Genomic DNA, 17,451 nt, shown 5'->3' on the forward strand with positions numbered 1-17,451 from the left:
TTACTATCTGTCCACATATAGGACAAGCTTGCCAAACTCTGGTCTAGAAAACAAATGTCTTTCAAACTATATTCCAATGAATTTTGAGTTTCATATAGTAAACTCAAAGTAGAATATACAATCTGGTATATGCATATTGCCTCATTTGTGAACTTCAACACAAACTCATTCTTACCAGTTGATTATCTGAAAACCATGACTAAATTGGCCCTTACACCTTAAAACCTAATCAACATTTAAGCATGATACCCAGAGCTATGTCCTATTAACAGATACAATACAGAAACCCATCTCACAATCTTCTCTATCTAGACAGTAAGATCACTGCTTATTTCCAGTCTAGAAGTAAGGAATGCAAAGAAAGAAGACACTCACTGAAACAGTTAATGTAATAAAATAAATAACTGTCTTGGAGCCTGCCTGTACTGTTCAAGCTTCACTGACATTCTCTGAAATATGGGCCACATAAAACTCATATTGAATGTTTCAATTCTATGTAATAAAAATTCTTGCCTTTCTTCCAATGTCAGTATTTTAAGAATTCCACCATATCTGAACATGTATTCCAATATAAATGTATTACAGAATCAAAACTCAATTTGCATATGGGACAGAAATATAAAAGGATGCAAAGTCTAACAGGACACTTGGTGAGGTCAATGGTGACGCTATTCGTATTCACCAAGAATAAAGGAGAAACGAGTTAGCAAGATGACGAATTCTCTTGGAACATGTTAAATCTGAGATGTCTGGGGCCCATCCAAATTAAAACATCCAGTAAGCACTTGGATTATAAAGCCCTGGAACTGTGGATCAGTCTGTGCTGAATATAGTTTTAGGAGTCATCGGCGAAATGGTGCCTGAGGTCCTACGTGTGGAAGAGAAAGCCCAAGGAAAGTGCATACTGTCAACAAAATTAACTACGATAGGAACGCCAATATTTATGTGATGAGCCAAGAAAGAAGAGATCATTAAACGAGATCAGGAAGAATCTTGTCAAAAAGGTAGGAGGAAAACCTGATGAGAGTGTTTTTTTTTTTTAAGAGAGTTTATTGAGGAGAGAAGAATTGAGAAGTTGGTGATCTTCTAAGGCACAGAATGCAACCAAAAATTTCCCTAATTTCAGATTCAGCCAGTATTTAAAAATCTCAATCCTGTGCCTCAGTATATTTTAGGTATATCTCTTCAGCTCTGGCACAAGAGTGATATCCAGAGGAAAACTACTTTAAATTAGGTAACAAACCCACATAATTGAAACTAAATTTAATAAAAGCAGAATATAAAACATTTGCTACTATCATGTTTGTGAGAAATAACAAAACAAAAATTGTTTATTAACTGCTTAAATGAAAATAACCAGCTACAACCATAAAACTGTTAAAATGACAAAGGGAAAAAGGGTTAACTTTCAAATTCAAAAGTTATTTGCATGTGGTAGTTCGCAGCTGACAGGAGCAGCTGTCTGGTTTGTCTAGACAGCTGTTCAAATCTGGTGGAGCTGTTTCCAGTACTGCCAGCAAGTTTTTCACCTTTTCAGAAACTGCAGGAGCAGGATCTACTTTCAGTCAAATGAATTATACAAAGAATTGAACTTGGATTCGTATCAAAACAATTCCTATTAGATGAGGCAGGCAACAGAATTTTGAAATTCAGTTAAAATCATGTCTTTGATCTTGACAATGTTTTTGTCATTTCTCTGATTTACAAAAGCAAGTGCAAGATGATTAAAACTCAGTTTGAACATTTCTACAGAAAACTTATTTTCTGTATACTCATGGTTAATTTTTAAATATTTTTAAATACATACCACATAAATACATTATTTTAAATGGTTATATAAAAAAGCAGTTGTAAGGTTTGTGCATAATATTTTTAGAATAACTGAAAAGGTAGGAAACTAATAGTAGAAGCTGAGATTAACCAGAACAGCTGCTTCTTCTTCTTTTTAATTGGTTTTACTTGGACTTTTGTTCAAGTCATTATATCTAATGTGTATGGTCATTCTAACTGCAAATTAATGTCTGTCTGTGTGTGTCTCTCTCTCTCTCACACACACACACACACACACTCATACATATTCTTTTCCGGGTTTTGACTGTTCTACTGGGAAAACTCACTGGCAAATGTGGGAACTTACTGCTGACTTAATATGTAGCCAATAAAATTGCTATTCAGTAATACTAGCTTAACCCAAAGCTTTGATAAGCACAATCAGTATTAAAAAAGTACTCTAGTATTAAAGTAGTTCTCAAAGAGTGGTCTAGGGACCCCAGAGGTTCCTAAGACCCTATCAGTTGTTTGTGAAGGCAAAACCATTTTCATAATAATTGGGAGATAGTGTATGCCTCTTCTAACCTCACTAGTACATAGGTATACAGTGGACTTTCCCAGAGGCCATGCGATAGGCAATATTGCAACCAATTAAATGCAGAAGCAGGTAGGGGAACCTGGCTGTAATCTAGTAAGCCTGACAATACAGAGATCTGCAAAATGTAAAACAATGTCACTTTTGACACCAAATTATTTTGCTTTCAAAAATACAATGATTCCGTCATTAAAATGTCATTTATGTTAATATGTAATGTTTTCTTACTGTGATGCTTTAATAAATTAGTAAATAATTCTTTAAAGTTCTTAATTTGAATTCTTAGCAGGATAAATACTAAAGGCTATAAATATAAACAGAAGCTTCTTGGGATCCTCAATAATTTTTAAGAATGTAATGGGGTCATGAGATTAAAAGCTTGAGAATTCCTGCTCTGATATTAAACTCTTCATAATTATATCTTTATAAATTAGCCAGAACCTTCTAATGTAATTTCTGTTTAAGCTAACATATTCATAAGAAGAAAAGCCTTCAGGAAGAACAGCAGTTTGTCCTGTTTTACTAAAGAAAAATACGAAAGCATCTCCTCTTTTCTGTGGTCCTTGTAGCAGAGACGAAGAGTGAGACTTACTGTGAAGAAAAGTTCCATAACTCTGCTGTCCAGAAGAGTCTCCCGCCAGGACTCTGTTGGCTTCAACAGCACATTTTGTGAGGATTCAAACATAGCTATATAATGTCTGCCCAGTTATCTGGTGTCAAGGTCAACAACAATAGCATTCTTACTTTGTCTAAAGTATAAGTATACCCTAAATATAACAGGAGCCATCCAGAAAGAATGTAATGGAAACAGTTTAAGCCTCTTCACATATGCTACATAATTCATGCATGAAGCTAAGGAATATAAGGCATTAAGTGCTGAAAAAAAAAGAATGCTATAGGAATGTAAGATAACAATTTCATTGTAATTACATGTCATGCTGTAAGGATATAGAATCTTTGATAATCAGAGAGCTTAACAGTGGCAACAGAAAGAAAGACACTAATTGCAAGACCGATGCCAAAATACATAAAAAAAGAATTAATTTCTGCAGCTTTATTCCATCCATATGTAACAGCTAAAATCACACTTAAAAAATGTGAGACTCATCCAGTCCACTTGTAAAACAGCATCTTTTCAGAAGAAATAGATCACTGAGAAAACAAAGTAGAGTAATTGCATCATACTGGAAGAAAAGCTCAAAATCACAGAATCCAAACACCAAACCCAAACAAAGAAACAGTTGACATAAAACTTTGTAGATGCTCATTTTTTAAAAAACCCCACAGACTAGACAGTAGTTTTTATGGTGTTCTAAATATGAACAAATTCCAAACAGAATACTAGTTTTGCCATAAATTAAGTCATCATTATATATTTATAGGTGCTCACTAATACACTCTACTCTGCCATAGTAACTGAGATTTTTAAGAAATGAGAAGACTGGGGATGAAGGCAGAACAAGCTATGCCCCTTCCACTGACAATGACATGCTCAGTTAAAATACCTCTAACTAGGCAGCACAGTCACTCCACAATTATTAATCGTTATCTCAACAACAGCTATCCACAACTACAGTATATAAAAATTTAAATAAAAATACAATTGCTATGTTTTCATTAAAGCCCAAATCACTGTTTTTTTCAGAGAAATTACTATTCACAGAGAAAACCTAAGGCCATGATAATGCTTTGGAAACTATCTTTCCCCCAGAAGCTTACTGTTTCCCCTCTTTTAAAATAATCTTATTTCTGAGAAGTGAGGATAAGAACTGTAATTTGTTTCAAGAAGACAAGTCACTTTTTGTTTCTGAAAAGTTACCCACAAAAAGTTCCGAAACTTCATTAGTTAAAATATGTGAAATTCAAATCAAATTCACTTGAACTTCACTTCTCTCTTCCTTTATCTGCCCCCTTGTGGAAGTGCAGGGAAAGAGCCACAGTAAAAAGGAAAGGCATTGTCAAAACTTGAAATAAAGTCGTGATTTTAAAGAGAGAAAAAAAAATCTGCTCATAAAGACTAATAGTAATCAATAAAAGGGAGCTCATTTCCTAATTACATTTTTTAAGGTTTTGCAATCTGACAACATGGAACTAAATTGTTTAATTTTTTGAATATCCAAACCTAATAAGATGTTTGTATGTTAATTATTAAGAATTTTCCACCAGGAAAACAGAATTAGTACTTTATATGCTTATAAAATAGAAGTCAACACAATTTTATTGTTAAATTAGGCATGGTATGAGACAAATAGGTTCACATCAGGATACTAAACCTTTTGGTCTGTAAGCAGGCCATGTGCAGACATATCTTCCCTCGGGGTAAGATGGCAGATGCTTCATATATTGCCACTGCAAAAAAAGAATTCCTCCAAGAACTCCAGACAACTCAGCACAGAGGAAGATGGATGTGGCAGGGGTGGCAACTGGCTTAGCAGTTAAGACACTGGGTACCCTATCAGAGTACAGATTCAATACCTGGCTCTGGCTCCTGACTCCAGCTTCGTACTAATACAGACACTGGGAGTGATGGATCAAGTAATTGGGCTCCTGTTAATCATGGGGAAGCTCTAGATTGAGTTCCTGGTTCCTAGGTTGGGCTATAGCCATAGCTAGGTTCCAGCTCATGTGCAACTACCGCATGCAATTTGGGGGAGTGCATCAGCTGCATTCCCCATTAGAACTTGCTGTTCTTAAAAAAAAAAAAAAAAAAAAAAAAAAAGTAGCAGAGCAAAGGAACTACTATGGATGGATTTTGCTAACTTGGAAATATGGAAAAACTTATTCCAGGTGAATAAAGATGGTGCACATTCCAATGAAGACTGCCACTTATAACACAGCAAGTAGGATGGCAGGGGTTTTATTAAGTTGGAGATTGTAATTTCAAGGATTAATACATATTACAAAAGGAAACTAAAAATCAACCAAGGTTCTTATGTAATAATCTATCTTTCACTATTAAAAACATACATATCATAAATACATGTGAACATTAATTATTTCTATAAAGGGAAATGAAATGAGTTTGACAGATTGCTTTATCCAGAGATAAAATGAAATTAATTGCACAGTTCACTTAAACACTAGGTTCAAAATCCTCAAACCTCATTTTAAAAATCTTAGATTCAGTCTCTCCTGATTGTGGGCTTTTCTAAACACGTTGTCCTTAGTGCCACAATATGTACAGCCAAATTTTGTTTAAAAGGTTGATAACCAGAGGCGGCCAACAGCACAGGGAGATTTTTGAGTTTAATATCAAATACATATCGGATAATAGTTTCCCTATTAGCTATTTTGAAGTTCAATGTTTTTCAACCTGAAAGCTGGAGAGGATTTTTACCTTTGGCATGATGTCTGCCTACTATTAAAAAAGAGTACTTATAACATTCCATGTAAAGAGACTACATTTTTTCATTGAAGAGCAAATCTACAACACTGAAGATATAATATACCTTGTTTTTGTCAGCTAACCTGACAGTTTTACTAACATTTTTATATAATAAAAATGCATATATATAAAATTTTTTTTCTGGCAAGACACAAATAACATCCCATTCTACTAAAAGAGCATGTAATTAACCCCTAAAGCATTAAACATAACAACAACAACAAAAACAGTCTAATAATGAACAGGACAAGTTTTCAAGAACAGTGCTATTCTGAAGAATTCTATTTTAGCTACCAGATTGTCCTGTAAAACTACTGAAGTTGTTCCTTCTGAACAGGAGACCATGTGGGCTCTATGTGGGAGGAACCTCACTACAGACCCTATAGTATGCAGCAATTCCAGAAAGACTGTTTTATGTATCTATATGGATTATTGTTGAATTGCTTAAAAACTAGTTAAGAGCACATCAGTGTAAGTGGAAAAGCTGTATACAGCTCTGGATCATACATGTTACATTCAAAATACTATAAGAAAGTAAATTAATTCAATTTTTAATTTGATATTCCCAAATAACTGAATATTCTGTCTGTATGTATAAGAAATTTAAAATGCATCTCCACCCCAAACAATACTTAAACTGGAATACTTTAAAAAACAAAACAAAACAAAAAACTGTAATCACTAGAATTTAGAAATCTTACATTTCTACACTTAGGAAATATTTTTAAAAAGTATTTAGAAGTTAGTGAACTGATAATTTACTAAACAATCTTTTATTATACATATTTCATTCTCGTCAGATTTTATGAGACATAAAGTCACAACTGATTGGCATGAATTACAGAGCTGTCATTTAATCAAAATTTAAATCAATATAATTCAAGCATTTTCTTGGGCTTTATATATTTTTTAAAATAAATAATAAACTTGTGTTAACTTATATTTTTATATCAGAATAATCCATTTGTAACCCAACAAAATACAGTGCCACCAAGAACACAGGAAAATAGGGCTGTTCCCAGTCTTCTAATAACCCTGGATCTTTTAGGAAACATTTGTCATCCACGTTTAATCTTACTTTACCTTCCCATGCTTTCACCAAATTAATGAATAAGGAGTTACAATACAATGATTCTTCTTTCAAACACAGGCTCACTCACTCTTAGCAAGGCGCCAATCCTGAACTGCTAAAACCTAACCAGTTTTCTAAGCTCAACATCATCTTAATCCCCCAAAAATCAATTATAGACAGCTCCATGTAAACTGTATGCACCACCAAACAGCAAATAATTCACTCTCCGTGCCCTGCCCCTCTCCTTCAAAGATCCTTATCTAGCTCTGAAATTCTCTGCTTAGGAAAGCTCACCAGCTTCTGAGAAATCAAAGGCATATAAAAGTAGCACCTGCCTTATTCTATAACTGCATGACCAGAGACAAACACACACTAGGCCAAGAGCCAGAATGACAGAGCTTAATCGCACCCTGCTACTGACTGTCACTGGATAATCCTACTAAGTCTTCTGTCTCAAGTTTTCAAAAAACACACACTGTTATCAGCTAGTACATATATCTTAACATGAAGGGGCAAAAGGTCACTTTGGGAAATACAAGGGTCCTCAAATGTGCAACTAAGTTTTCATTCAGCTATAAACTCCTTCAGTAAGAGTATCATTTTGTGGCTGTGACTGATAGTAAAAAAAAAATAATAATAATTGAATGAGTCACGTAATAGCTGCAAATTATCTTCAAATATGGACAATATGAAAATTTCTCCCCACCTATTCTTATTAGTTAGATCTTGTAGCAACATAAGACATTTTGCAAAGGTAGAAAACATTTTAACATCTCTAGGTTCTCATTACTTTTAACCCACTTTATCAGCCAAACAAAATTTCAGGAGTGACGGGGAGTCCAATTTTCATTAACTTCCTTCACTACTAATTTTCCTAACAACAAAAATTGTTATTTCTCTTCCTAGCACAAAACTTAAATGCCTAATCTTACAGATGCTACATGGTCTAAGAAACCAAAGTCCTTTGAAATAAAAGAGAACGTCCTTCACCCAAAGGGTTTTCCAAATGTTGTCTCCAAATAGTAAATCGGCCTCACTGGAAATCCTAACTTAATATATAAACTTTTATAATTCTTTACTATTCTCTGATCCGTTACCTCTCCCCAAGAGATTAAGCTTAAAAAATTGATCAAAACCAAATCAGATCCACAAAAATAGAATACCATTAAAAGGCAGAGTGTAACCAAACTATAAAAAGAAATATTACTGAAGCTCACATACCACATACACCTGCCAAAAATGCATATTACAAAACAATATTGTCATTTATGATAGTACTGCCAAAACTTGAAAGCATTTATGGAAACTAGGTGAACTATTAGTTGAATTCTATTAGCAGTATAAACAACATTCCAGAACTGAGCCAACAGTTCTGAATTGGCTTCCTTCAATATTAAATAATAAATATTTGTTAAACATCTGTGTTCGTTGCTAATGATACAGTGGGTGAAACCATGGTCCATGCTATGATGGAGCTTCAGAGTAGGTAAACATATAAATAAGTGAATGGGTGAAAAACCACAACTGAGAAATGAGCCAAATGGGAAGAAATCATATATAATATGCATCTGAAAAGTCACAGTCAAAGCCACTTAACTGGTCTAGAGTACATAGCTGAAGTACAACTAGCAGATGACTGGGCAGTCAGAGAGAATGCATCCAGGCAGAGAACCACCGCAAAGGAAGCCAGGATAAGAAGAACCCTGGCCGGGGAATGCCGCTCACTGGAAAGGGCAAACAGGACGGCTGTGAGAGGCGGAGAGGAGAGCATCCCACACCTCTGCACCTGACTTTAAGTGAGAGTGGTGGCAGAAAAGGATCACGAATGGGACACTTTCTTTGGATAATGGTGATTTAAAACATAATGAAAAGTAGGTGGATTTCATCTTAAAACTAATTCAACAGAACTGACATGGGGGCACGAGGGCCAGAGGAATGAACCTGTGGGGAAGGCATAGATGTTTACTGCAGTAACATCCACAAAATCCCAGGAGCTAGTGACTTCGCACCAGCCAGGCCTGAATAGGCGGGTGCTTTCATAAACAACCTTAGGCTGATGGAAAATCTACACATGATACAAATTAAAACGTGATATGTCTATAAATTATTATGTTACAGAACGTGCCCCCAAATTCAGTAAAAATTACTATTAAATAAATGAGACCAGCAAGGTTACACAATACCAGATCAACAAATAAAACCTACTTAGAATGATTTCTATACACCAGCAATGAACAATATAAAAATGAAATTTGGGGCCGGTATTGTGGTATAGCAAGTAAAGCCACCACCTGTGATGCCGGCATCCCATACAGGCACTGGTTTGTGGCCTGGATGGTCTACTTCCAATCCAGTTCTCAAATGGTTTTGTGAAAGCAGTGGAGAAAGCAGCTTGCAACCCTGCTACATATGTGGGAGACCTAGAAGAAGCTCCTGGTTTCCAGCTTCCTCCTGGACCAGCCCTAGCTGTTACGACTATCTGGAGAGTGAACCAATGGAGAGAACATGTCTCTCTCTCTGTCTTTCCCTCTATCTCTGTAACTCTGACTTTCAAATAAATAAGTCTTTAAAGAAATCGACTTACAACTGAATTAAGAAAATACTTACAAGGGCGGTGTTGGTGACTTAACAGGTTAAGCTTCCAACTGTGGTGTTGGCGCCCAATATAGGCGCTGGTTCGAGACCTGGAGCTGATCCAGCTCCCTGCTGAAGTGCCTGGGAAAGCGTCAGAGGATGGCCCACCTGCTTGGGCCTCTGCATCCACATGGAAGATCTAGAAGACACTTCAGCCTCCTGTCTTCAGTGTATCCCAGCCCCAGACATTGTGGCCATTTGGGGATGAACTAGCAGATAGAAGATGTATCATAATCTCTCTCTCTCTCTCTCTCCCTCTCTCTGTAACTCTTTCAAATAAATAAGCAACAAATCTTTTTTTAAAAAAGGAAATATTTATGATAAATTTAATAAAACTATAAAAGTGTTGAAAGAAATTAAGATGTTAAAATGGATCAGAAAACTTAAAAAAAAAAAAAAAAAGCATGGCATTACTCCACAAATGCAATCCCTATTAAAATCTCAGCTTTCTTTCTTGTGGAAACTGATAAACCATCTGAATTCACACATATTATCATATATGGTGCAACTTCATTATTTGGCATGTACTATTCTTTTACGTGGAATTGTCTTAACCCACTTGTGGAAATTTGCTTGACTGTAAATACAAGGGCGGGTAGAAAAGAGTGACAAGATGACTGCTAAAGGGCACAGGCAGGATTTTTGGGAGTGATAAACATTCCCTAAAGTTAAAATGATAGAGAGGTTGCACAATTCTATGGATAGACTAACAATTGTACATTTCATGTTATGTGAATTACATCAACACTGCTTTTTTAAAAAATGAAACACCTATACTTTCCAGTGCAATATTCCATGTCATTCACACATATATTGCTTATCAATGCCAAACATATGTTTCTAAGCATGACTATCACTTATGAATAACTGTTGTTTCAAAGAAAAGCAATAAGACATAATATATCATCTACATTTTAATTGACTTATTCTAAAAATGAGCTTAAAATCTTAATCAAGGTCTTTTGTATGAAATAGCTCCAACTTTATTCTATTTTGTAAAGAAAATTGATACCTAATGAATACTATTTACCAAACTTTTTTTTTTTTTTTTGGCAGGCAGAGTGGACAGTGAGAAAGAGAGACAGAGAGAAAGGTCTTCCTTTGCCGTTGATTCACCCTCCAGTGGCCGCCGTGCTGTGGCTGGCACACCGCGCTGATCCGAAGGCAGGAGCCAGGTGCTTCTCCTGGTCTCCCATGGGTGCAGGGCCCAAGCACTTGGGCCATCATCCACTGCACTCCCTGGCCATAGCAGAGAGCTGGCCTGGAAGAGGGGCAACCGGGACAGAATCCGGCGCCCCGACCGGGACTAGAACCCGGTGTGTCGGCACCGCAAGGCAGAGGATTAGCCTACTGAGCCACAGCACCGGCCTAAACAGATTTTAATAATTAAGAATCTAAGATCACGGCCAGCGCCGCAGCACAATAGGCTAATCCTCCGCCTGTGGCACCGGCACCCCAGGGGTTCTAGTCCTGGTTGGGGTGCCAGATTCTGGCAAATAAAAAAGCTGTCTGCACATTAATGTTTATTGCAGCTCAATTCACAATAGCTAAGACCTGGAACCAACCCAAATGCCCATCAACAGTAGACTGGATAAAGAAATTATGGGACATGTACTCTATAGAATACTATACAGCAGTCAAAAACAATGAAACCCGGTCATTTGCAACAAGATGGAGGAATCTGGAAAACATCATGCTGAGTGAATTAAGCCAGTCCCAAAGGGACAAATATCATATGTTCTCCCTGATCGGCGACAACTAACTGAGCACCAAAAAGGAAACCTATTAAAGTGAAATGAACACTATGAGAAACGGTGACTTGATCAGCCGTTGCCCTGACTGTTGATGAACAACTTAATACGTTATCCCTCTTAGTATTTTTTTTGTTTGTTCTACTTAATACTTTTGGTTGAATACTGTAATCAATACACAGTTATTCTTAAGTGTTGAAACTTAACTGAAAAGTGATCGCTGTTAAATATAAGAGTGGGAATAAGAGAGGGAAGAGATGTGCAATTCGGGACATGCTCAAGCTGACTTATCTCTAACGGTAGATTTAGAAACATACCAGGGGATTCCAATTCAATCCCATCAAGGTGGCATGTACCAATGCCATCTCACTAGTTCAGATGATCAATTTCTGTTCACAATTGATCATAATGATAGGACTAAGAGCCAAAGGGAGCACATAAACAAAACCAGTGTCTGCAAATACTAGCTGATAGAATAAAAAAGGGAGAGAACGATCCAACATGGGAAGCAAGATACACAGCAGACCCATAGAATGGCAGATGTCCTAAACAGCACTCTGGCCTCAGAATCAGCCCTTAAGGCACGCGAATCTGGCTGAAAAGCCCATGAGAGTATTACAGGCATGGAAAGCCAAAACACTCTGGCAAAAACAAACAAACAAACAAAAAACCTACAACACCTAAATGAAAGATCTCAGCGAGTAAGATCCCAGTGGAAAGAACAGGTCATCAAAGAAGGAGGTACTTTTCTCTGAAGGGAGGAGAGAACTTCCACTTTGACTACGATCTTGTCTAAATATGATCAGAGTCGGCAAACTCAAAAGGCTTCCATAGCCTTGGCAACTCCTGACAAGAGCCTAGGGTGATTACTGATGCCATAAACAAGAGTGTCAATTTGTTAAGTCAACAACAGGAGTCACTGTGCACTTACTCCTCATGTAGGATCTCTGTCCTTAACGTGCTGTACATTGTGATTTAATGCTATAACTAGTACTCAAACAGTATTTTTCACTTTGTGTTTCTATGTGGGTGCAAACGGTTGAAATCTTTACATAATATATGCTAAACTGATCTTCTGTATATAAAGAGAATTGAAAATGAATCTTTATGTGAATGGAAGTGGGGAGGGAAAGGGAAAGGGGAGGGTTGTGGGTGGGAGGGAAGTTATGGGGGGGAAGCCATTGTAATCCATAAGCTGTACTTTGGAAACTTATATTCATTAAATAAAGGTTTAAAAAAAAAAAGCCTAAACAGATTTTAATAATTAAGAATTTAAGATTACGGCTGGCGCCAGGGCTCAATAGGCTAATCCTCCACCTGTGGCACCGGCACCCCAGGGGTTCTAGTTCTGGTCGGGGTGCCGGATTCTGTCCCAGTTGCTCCTCTTCCAGTCCAGCTCTCTGCTGTGGCTCGGGAGGGCAGTGGAGGATGGCCCAAGTCCTTGGGCCCTTCACCCGCATGGGAAACCAAAGCACCTGGCTCCTGGCTTCGGATCTGTGCAGTGCGCCGGCCATAGCAGCCATTGGGGGGTGAACCAATGGAAAAGGAAGACATCTCTCTCTCTCTCACTGTCCACTCTGCCTGTTAAAAAAAAAAAAAAAGGAATCTAACATTAAATATTCAAAAAGCTATACTAAGTAAGGCTTACCGCAGTCAGATCACATTTTCTATCACTTTGATTCAGCTAAACTACCAATCTAGGTGTTGATGACAACTAGACACTGCTTGGTGGGTTAGCTAGAGAACTTAGAGGTAATAATGTTCTCTTGTGTATTCCACTCCAAAGACTGTTTATCTACATACCCTCATGTAGAGGGGCTAGTCAGTACAACAGAAGTGAAGAGAAAAAGCAGACTTCTCTCTTGCGAGGATATTAATAATCCAACTTAGGCTGAGCTGCGGGACCCCACTCACTATTCATGGGGATTCATCACAGGAGATGAATTATTTATCAAATTAGAATACACATGATACTTATCTACATAAAGATAAAGATGCATAAAGATGTCTACATAAAGGTATCTACATAAAGACAATGCAGGAAGGGTGTTAGCCAGTTAAGATACCTGTCTCCTACATCAGAGTATCTCAGCTCCAGCTTGCTGCAAATGTAGAATCAGGGAGGCAGCTGTGATGGTTCAACTATCTGGGTTCCTGCCAACCACATGTGAGCCTAGATTGAGTTCCTAACTCCTGGCTTCAACCCCTGCCATCGTAGGCATTTGAAGAATGAAACAACAGATGGGAACACTCTTCGTATCTCTCAAACAAATTAAAAAATTAATTTTAAAATTTTCATTTTAGATATTAATAAGTGAACTCTCAATTACAATTTCTTGAGGATAGGATTTTCTTGTCACTCAAATACTAGATAAAAACAATCAGCAAACAGCTCTCTAAAATCTTCCTATAAGTTTCATTTTCCAAATAATGCAACTCTAAGCTTCGCAGCACAATTCAGGACTGACTTGAAAATAGTGACATTAAGTAAGAATCTATTGAACTGAAATAACCTAGACTAATTAATGGAACTGGGAACTCAAAGGACATACTTCCTTTTTCAATAAAGAGAAAGGAAGAGCTCTCATCGAGGGTTTAGGTATCCAACTACTTCAGCTATCAACTGCCACCTTCTAGAGTATATGTAAGACAGAAGCTAGAACAGTGAGCAAAGCCAGAACTCAAACCAATACACTTAGATATGGGATGGGGGTGTCACATATAGTGTCTTAAACCCTACACCAAATGCCTACCCCTAACCCCCACTCCCTTAATTTCAATGGCCCCATCACAGGAATGTCATAATAATAATAATAATAATAATAATAATTCTACAGATAAGGGACAGCAGATCTGGAAAGCAGGGTTTCCAAACCTTAGAATAATGTATATCTGTAAAGGATCAACAGTCTAGCCATTGAGTGTGCAACTCAACAGTTTTGTATATTCACAGAATTATGCAACCAAGACCATGAAACATGAAAATCACTTCAAGATTAGCAGCTGCCTCTACCTTTTTTATTTTTTTAAAGAGTGGGACATTTGGCAGGTGATTACATTTTTTAAAAGATTTAATTTATCTATTTGAAGCACAGAGTTACAGAGGAAGAGGGAGAGACACACAGAGAGAGGTTTTTCAACCTTTGGTTCACTCATTAAATGTCAGCAATGGCTGGGGCTGTGCCAGGCCAAAGCCAGGAGCCTGAACTTCATCTGGGACTCAGTCCTCTGAGATGGCCTCCCCAGCAAAACCTGGCAGTTTCCCAAGTGCAGCCTGGAAACCTCTTGGGGAGAAAACTCTGAACTGTGGGGTTGATGGGTCACACTCTGAAGATCGAACCGAGAGGCTCACCAACAAATGATGTGGAGGAATCAATAAGCTTACTTGCACCTTTACTGACTAGTAATAAGGGCATCATAATCATAAAGGCCTTTCAAAAGATCGTTAGAATCAGCTGCAGAATGCCAAAGGACCTTGCACCAGGTAGTCAGTAGGTAAAACTCAGCTGTGGCTACAGGCAAGAACCTAATCAGTAATTAAAATCTGAGTTATTTGGACAGTTTCCCTCAACTTCCTTCTCTCCCCACCGCTTAACATAGTTGTTTGCTGCACAATTTGTTCTTAGATTGGCAGAGAGGAGAAAGTGCTGCTGATCTGAAAACCTGGGAGACCCCTCAAATGCCTCTGCCAGCCTCTCCCCTCCCTATCTAGGGGAACTGATATTGTTAACATTAACTTAATTAATTGATATTAACTTAATAGCAGTTCCCCTAGATAGATATATTTTATTTTATTTATTTATTTATTTTGATAGGCAGAGTGGACAGTGAGAGAGAGAGAAAGACAGAGAAAGGTCTTCCCTTGCCGTTGGTTCACCCCACAATGGCCGCCGTGGCCGGCACGCTGTGGCCTGCGCACCACGCAGATCTGAAGGCAGGAGCCAGGTGCTTCTCCTGGTCTCCCATGGGGTGCAGGACCCAAGTACTTGGGCCATCCTCCACTGCACTCCCTGGCCACAAAAGAGAGCTGGCCTGGAAGAGGGGCAACCAAGACAGAATCCGGCGCCCCGACTGGGACTAGAACCCGGTGTGCCGGCACCGGTAGGTGGAGGATTAGCCTAGTGAGCCGCAGCGCTGGCCGACAGATATATTTTAGAGATTTACTTACTTAAAAGGCAGAGTGACAGAAAGATCTTCTATCCGTTGGATCACTCCCCTAATGGCTACAACTGCCCTACCTAGAAGCCTGGAACTCCATTTGAGTCTCCCATGTGAGTGGCAGGGACCAAGAACTTTGGCCATTCTCCTCTGCCTTTCCACATGCATTATAGCAGGGATCTGGATCACAAGCACAGCAGCTAGGACTTGAACCGGTGCCAGCATGGGATGCCAGTGTCACAGGCAGCACAATGCCAACCACAGCAGTTGCCTCTTATATCGTCCTAACCACACATGCTCTAGGCAACCTTAATCTTTTTGTCTCTACAGATTTGCCTACTCTTGGGGCTAGCACTGTGCACAGCAGGTAAAGCCACCACCTGTTAGAGCCGGCATCCCATAATGGCAACAGTCAAGACCTGGCTGCTCCACTTCTGATCTAGTTCCCTGCTAATGTGACTGAGAAAGCAAGCAAAAGATGGTCTAAGTGCTAGGCCCACCCAATGGAAGACCTAAAAGAAGCTCCTAGCTCCTGGCTTCGGCCTGGCTCAGCCCTTGATGTTGTGGTCAATTGGGGAATGAACCAGCAGGTGAAAGACTGAGTCCTCCACTGATCTGTAACTCTGTCTTTCCCCATGACCCCCACCTCAAAAAAAAAAACACACACACACACACACACACACACACACACAAAACAAAACAAAACAAAAACACAATAATAGACTTGCTATATACGGACTTTTCTCAATGGCTGCTTTGACTTAAAATAAATTTTCAAAGTTCATCTATGTTGTAATGGGTCAGTATTCTTTTAGTTATATTCCATTATATGGGTCTACCATCTTCTATTTACACATTCAACAGTTTATGGACATTCAGACTATTTCCACTTTTTCTCTATTATGCATAATACTACCATAGACATTCATGTCCAAATTTTTGTGTGTGGATTACTAATGGCACTTTGGTTCCAGTAACTGCTTGTTGGGGGCTTGTACTTTGTGCATTGTGGGATGCTGAGCAGGATTTCTGACCTCTAAATGTTAGCTGCCACTAGTAAACCCTCCCTTGCAGATGGTGCCAAATATCCCAAGTGTGCAAAACTGCCCCTAATTGAAAACCTCTCCTTTAGAGCTATGATACAAATATTGACCTAAGGTAATTGCAAAACAAGTTTTTAAGGGGTCAGTGTTGTGGTTAAAGCCCCAGCCTTCAGTGGCAGGCATCCTATATGGGATCCCATATGTGAACCTCAGCTGCTCCACTTTTAATCCAGCTCCCTACTAATGTACCTGGGAAACCAGAGAAGGATGGCCCAAGTCCTTTGGGCCCTGTACCCACGTGGGAGACCTAGAAAAAGCTCCTGGTTCCTGGCTTCCGATCAGCTCAGCTCCGGCTGTTGAGGTCATCGGGAAGTGAACCAGCGGATGGGAAGACCTCTGCTCTGTCTCTCTCTACCTCAGAGTTACAGTAACTCTTTCAAAAAATTAAACTTGAAAAAAAAAAAAAAAAAACAACAAGTTCTTTAAACTTCTTTGCAAATGCTAGCTCCAGTACTGAGTGAATATCAACTAGTTTTCCCAGTAAGTTTATAGACACAATTTATATGCTACTTCTCTATAAAAAAATTTCCAAAACCCTCAGTAGTTAAGCTCTAAAGATAGCCTTTGAGGCAATCTAATATACATTTTGGTTATAATCACATCCTTTTATTCACAAACAAGTATCTATTCAATACCTACCAACATAAAGATGGAAGGTTATGTAAGCATATATAACTCTACAGACTAGTGATCGAAATGAACAATTTCTCTATCAATCCATTTGCATTCTAAATCAAAAAGTTTTAGGGTAAACAAAATAAAACATTGAGACAGCAACCACTAACCAAGATGACACTATATCAGTCAGTTCTTACTCTATCAGCCTCTTCTACCTTTCTAATCAAGTCAATTATCTGATGGGATAATTAGATATTCACAAATGAAAGAATGACATTGAATCCCTATCTCATATAATTTACAAAAACTAACTCAAAATGGATAAGAGAATGATATAGTATGTAAGAAGCCAGTTATAGAAGAAA

At 38.2% G+C, this 17,451-nt stretch overlaps 1 protein-coding gene and 1 long non-coding RNA gene across 2 annotated transcripts in view; one reads left to right on the plus strand and one right to left on the minus strand.

Moving 5' to 3' along the window:
- Positions 1–17,451, minus strand: part of XPO4 (exportin 4) — a 116,311-nt gene that overhangs the window by 46,003 nt on the left and 52,857 nt on the right. The window contains exon 7 of the mRNA XM_070049128.1: positions 2,958–3,070. Within this exon, the coding sequence (XP_069905229.1) occupies positions 2,958–3,070 (113 nt within the window). The remainder of the gene's footprint in view (positions 1–2,957; positions 3,071–17,451) is intronic.
- Positions 646–12,451, plus strand: LOC138843840 (uncharacterized). The gene is made up of 3 exons (XR_011378906.1): positions 646–1,004; positions 10,513–12,326; positions 12,372–12,451. It is a non-coding gene; the product is annotated as an uncharacterized lncRNA (long non-coding RNA).

The sequence above is a fragment of the Oryctolagus cuniculus genome, chromosome 9 (genome assembly GCF_964237555.1).
Source record: "Oryctolagus cuniculus chromosome 9, mOryCun1.1, whole genome shotgun sequence".
In the NCBI taxonomy this organism is placed as follows: domain Eukaryota; kingdom Metazoa; phylum Chordata; class Mammalia; order Lagomorpha; family Leporidae; genus Oryctolagus; species Oryctolagus cuniculus.